The sequence below is a fragment of the Lactuca saligna genome, chromosome 8 (assembly GCF_052625555.1).
Source record: "Lactuca saligna cultivar CGN05327 chromosome 8, ASM5262555v1, whole genome shotgun sequence".
In the NCBI taxonomy this organism is placed as follows: Eukaryota; Viridiplantae; Streptophyta; class Magnoliopsida; order Asterales; family Asteraceae; genus Lactuca; species Lactuca saligna.
This window is the reverse complement of record NC_136424.1, coordinates 254,012,553-254,017,479: the sequence shown is the minus strand read 5'-3', so window position 1 is coordinate 254,017,479 and position 4,927 is coordinate 254,012,553. Positions and strand designations below refer to the sequence as shown.

The window sequence follows — 4,927 nt, the reverse complement described above, 5'->3', positions numbered from 1 at the left end:
TATATATTGAGTAGAATATGATCAAATTGACATAATAGTTTTAATTAAATGTAATCGATATGATTGATATCATACCTTATATACGAAATCGGATTCCATAATAACATGCGATTAATCGGGTAAGTAATGACTTTGAGTTAATGTATACAGCTGTTATCACGGATAAAAATTGAAGCAAAACAGGGCGTTATATGGATTTGATATTGAATTCTATGTGAAACAAAGAAAAGGTAAAATCGGTATTTAACTTTGGCAGAATCTTGATGTTTTGAAGTGACACGTGGACATATGATTTTGTTTATTAGACAGAGAGATTTTAGGTTCACCATATCCGATGTTATTTTACTATCTAATCCATTATCTGGGACCAACAATGGACTTTCTTTCCTTGTCTAAGCAAGTCAAGATTGGCTTTTCCAAAGCAAACCAATGTTTCTTTTAACCCAATTAATTCTTAATTATACTATTAACTGCTTTCATTGTATAACCATTATAAGAGATCATTTAATACTAGATATTAGCCATGCTATTAACTTTTTTTTTTTTTTTGGGAAACTACGGAAATATATTAACCACCGACATGTTATTCACTTACTTTTCCTTTTCTCAACCTAACATATTAGCTTAAGGATTTAAAGAGTTTTTATTTACTTCTATTTAATGACATATATTTATGTTTATACATATCCTAGAATCGATTGAGACATCCCTCATGGTTTATGCAAAAATCTATATGGCATTTTCCGTTTTTCTTTATAACTAAACATGGTGTTTCAAAAGCATTTTCAAATCGGGTCTAATTTTATAAATATATACCATTGCCATGAAACTAATATCATAGCTTGACATCTCTTACATAAACACACGAACCGGTCTTTAAATTTACAAAGATCAAAATTTGCAAGATATACATATTGATAACTCATGACCCGATATCCAACACAATCACTACCCACATTTTGATCCGATTTCCTCTAAATCCATATCCATTTTTATCCTCTTTTGTACACACAATGCTACCCTTAGACTCCTCTCTTCTCCTAAATCTTTTACCTTGGCAAGAAACGACTATGGGAAACAGTAGCAACCGACCCTAAATCATCATCATCATGGAAACGTTGTAGTTTCTCATCAATTTCATTAAATTCATTTCTATCGATAAATGGGGGATTAGAGGGGGTAGGTAAGGGTTCATCATCTTTTACAAGCATTTTTAGTGCCATTGATATGGAAGGTCTTAATGATGGAGCTTCTTGTGTGCATAAGAGTCCTACATGTACAACTTTTATAGCCTCCTTTTTGAAACTATGTTTCGGGTACGTGTTATTAAACATTAGGTTTGGATCAAGTATTTCCTCCACTGTACCTTGTTGGAAATGTGTCCATGCCTGTTTCAACAAGAGATTAGAAAAGTGGAATGTTGGAATTAAACTGAGTTTTGTGAAGTTTTATACTTACAATTGATACTAAACTATCTGAATCTTCTGAGTTTTTGCTTCTATTGTTTTGCATTCCAGTAACTACCTCGAGCAACAACACACCATAACTATACACATCCGCCTTTTCGGTTAACTGACCAAACGCCAAATACTCCGGAGCCATATATCCTCTGGTAAAATCAAAAGGGTAATTGTAAAATGACTACAATGTCCTTGTAGGAATAAGCAAGAAGATGAGATTTTGGTTATGTTTGACGTGTCACAGCTAGCTTATTTTTCGAGCTTTTTTATGTTGTCATGTTTGTTAAGCCAAAAAGTAGCTTATAAGCTACTTAAACTAGCTTTTTAGGAGCTTGTTTAAAGTATTCCAAATATACCCCTAATTAATTATAGAAACACATTCATTTAAAATGTTCTTTTATGTCATTTCCAACAAGCTAGCTTAAAACGCTACTCAAAGTAGCTTTTTAAAAAGCTAGCTTATCAGCTATTTGTTGGCTTGTCAAACATGACAATTTAAAAAAGCTCGAAAAATAAGCTAGTTGTGGCGCGCCAAACACAGCGTTAGCAACTAGTTTTTCAGCTATCAGCTAGCTTTTCAATTAGTATGTCAAACTTAACCTTTATTTTTAACAACTAGTTTTTCAGATATCAGCTAGCTTTTCAGTTAATACATCAAACATAGCCTTTATATTACGTACAGTGTTCCAGCAATAGCAGTACTGATGTGAGTCATATCTTGTTGAAAAGATCTGGCTAACCCAAAATCAGCTATTTTAGCACGAAGCCTCGAGTCCAATAAAATATTAGCAGCTTTAATATCTCTATGAATAATTCGGATCTTTGTATTTTCATGAAGGTAGACTAGACCTTCAGTTGTGCCAATAATAATTTCGAACCTCTTCTCCCAATTTAGTTCCTTCCCTTTTATCGCATCTACAATAGTCCACAAATTCAATTATTTAAATCTTTTTAAAAGTCAGTCTTGCACTATTTAACGATTATTTTAAATTATCGTTTTTTTTTTTTTTTTACCAAAGATAAAGTGATCGAGGCTCATGTTGGGTAGAAACTCGTATACAAGAAAACTTTCGGGTCCTGAACAACTGCATCCTAACAACCTCACAAGGTTTTTATGTTCAACACTGCTAATCATGTTAACTTCATTATAAAAATCCGCTGCTCTAAATTTATTGTTGAAGAAAAGCCTCTTCACAGCTATTTCTCTTCCATCCGGAAGAACACCCTAAAAAATTTCATGATGTTAACACAGTGTAGGAATTTTTATTATAATGTGTTGATTTTATATTAAAAGAAAAAAGTTTATAAAAATTTACCTTGTAGACAATTCCAAAGCCACCTTGGCCAAGTTTATTGGAATCATTCCAATTTCCTGTGGCTTTTTCGATAGTGGAGTATTTAAAATTCAAGCTACTATCTGTAAGAATTTTTGCTAGTTTTTTGGCATCATATGAACCTGTTCTTTTTTTTTCTATAACTCTTCTTCTCCATATATATAAGCCAATTAACAAAGCAACAACAAGAATCAATATGGAACTAACTGAAGCTGTGATAATAGCTATTATCCTCCCTGAAAAAATCAATCAATAATATTTATGTTTAATTTTATCCCATGGTGGACCTTTAATAATGAGTAGTATTCATTAATGCATTTGGGGTGGTTGGATCTGCATTTAAAGTGTTTATTGCAAGTTAAAGCTGTTAAAATCAGTTTGTATTGTTTGGAAAAAAAAAAAAGATTGTATTAACTACCAAGTGTTTAAAATTATCAAGTTAAGAAGAACAACAACTGATTAAATTACCTCTATTGCTGCTTCTTGATGCAACAGGATTGAGAAAATTGACATCAGAATACCTCATAAAACACCCTGTATTCAATGCACGCCCTTCAGACCATGGTAAACACTGCAACATCAAATTAGATGCAGTGTCTAAACAACTCCTACAAGAGCTTGAATTCAATGTCTTCCAGCATTGTGCCATTACATAAACTGATTCATTTCCATTCGCAGAAACTGTAACTTCTCTTGCAAAATAGTCAACATTAGTCAACGCATCGGTTACAGATTTCAAAACAGCTTGTCTTACTGAATCTTGAAACGGGTTACTATTCTTTGTGGTATTCCCACAAACAGCAGTGTCGTTAGGTCCAGAATACTCATCGAAGAAACTGTAGTTCTGGAATCGCATAAAACAGCCATCGAGATAAACCCTAGCGCCAGTGTAAGGAAAGCAACGGGAGACAAGATAATGTGCTGAATCATAGCAGATGATGCAATCGCTTGTAGAAAGATCGCCATAGCATTGAGAAAGCCCGAAATTACCATCGGGTCCTGTGCCTGAATTTGCTGTTCCGAGAAGAGAAGATTGTACTTGGGTCCCGATCTTATCCGCTGTTTGGATGAAGTTTGAACTGAAGAGTACTGGGTTGTTTTCTATCTGATTATTGCATGATAATTGGATCATTTCGTTTCTAGGAACCCCCTCTGATGTAGTTACTATGAGTAAAAGTATGATGAAGTTGATAAGAATAGATTCCATTGCTATCGATTTCTTCAAAGCGGAAGTGAATTGAACTTGTTGATCTGGGTTGATTATGAGAATATGCTATTATATGGTTCGCTTCCTTCTTCATTTGCAGACGAAATTGCTAAAATAGCTTTTCTTCTGAGGCTGTTGAACAAACAATTGTAAATTAGGTGAATTCTTTGAGTCGAAGCAAAGATAAAGATGATGATATCATGGACTATATTTATTGCAATGTTCCCAAATTAGAAAATTCAAGTAGAAATTTACTTGTTCACACAATCGAATAAGTTAACTTTTGCTCATCGCAATTCACGAATTCCATCGTAAACTTGAAGTATATAATCAGATACTACATAATCGGTTGGAAACAAAATTGAAATCGAGCAAATACCAATTTGCAGGTCTGGATCAAAACTAAACTTGAAAAAAAAAGGCAAAAACGATATCGATTCAAAAGAATTAAAGAACTAACCAGCATAATTGAAGTTTTCAGCTTCGATTATGGTTTTACATTCAAATCAAATGTGTTGATGGAAAAAAAAAAATGAGAGAGGAAGGAAGAATAGAACTTCAGCATCGATTGTAGTAGAAATTCAGCTGCTGGATCGAATAGAGCAGGTGTTGGATTTGAATTCTTACCATTTGTTACAGTTTGAGTTGGAATGGAAGCCCTGTTGAAGAAGAGAGTACAAATGTTGATTTTTTTAGGAAAGCGGAATGATTCAGACAGGAAGGTTGGCTGCAGGTTGAAGAATCCATTCTATTCAATGGTTGTTGACGCTGACGCTATTGACCTATTTGGACCTTCAACACGTTTATTAGGTAAAAAACCATTTTTTTAAATCGATTGGCATATAGATTTATAAAAAGTTTTTTCTTTTTCTTTGTTTTACTGTATCTATACTAAAAATACTAAAATTCTAAGTTGTTTTGTCTTG

At 33.3% G+C, this 4,927-nt stretch overlaps 1 protein-coding gene across 2 annotated transcripts; it reads right to left on the bottom strand.

Annotated features, from left to right (window-relative positions):
• Positions 1-782: 782 nt before the first annotated feature.
• On the bottom strand, positions 783-4,781 carry LOC145009174 (cysteine-rich receptor-like protein kinase 2). Of its 2 annotated transcripts, none has more exons than XM_078967852.1 (7): positions 4,629-4,781; positions 3,263-4,133; positions 2,777-3,030; positions 2,475-2,685; positions 2,141-2,375; positions 1,459-1,609; positions 783-1,388 (listed from the first exon to the last, which is right to left on the bottom strand). In XM_078967852.1, the coding sequence occupies exons 2-7, from the start codon at positions 3,999-4,001 to the stop codon at positions 1,050-1,052; spliced, it is 1,929 nt and encodes a 642-aa protein (XP_078823978.1). In that variant the 5' UTR covers positions 4,002-4,133; positions 4,629-4,781; the 3' UTR covers positions 783-1,049. The 2 variants fall into 2 exon arrangements, with proteins under 2 accessions (XP_078823978.1, XP_078823979.1); XM_078967853.1 differs by lacking the exon at positions 4,629-4,781 and adding an exon at positions 4,462-4,622.
• Between the last annotated feature and the right edge of the window lie 146 nt (positions 4,782-4,927).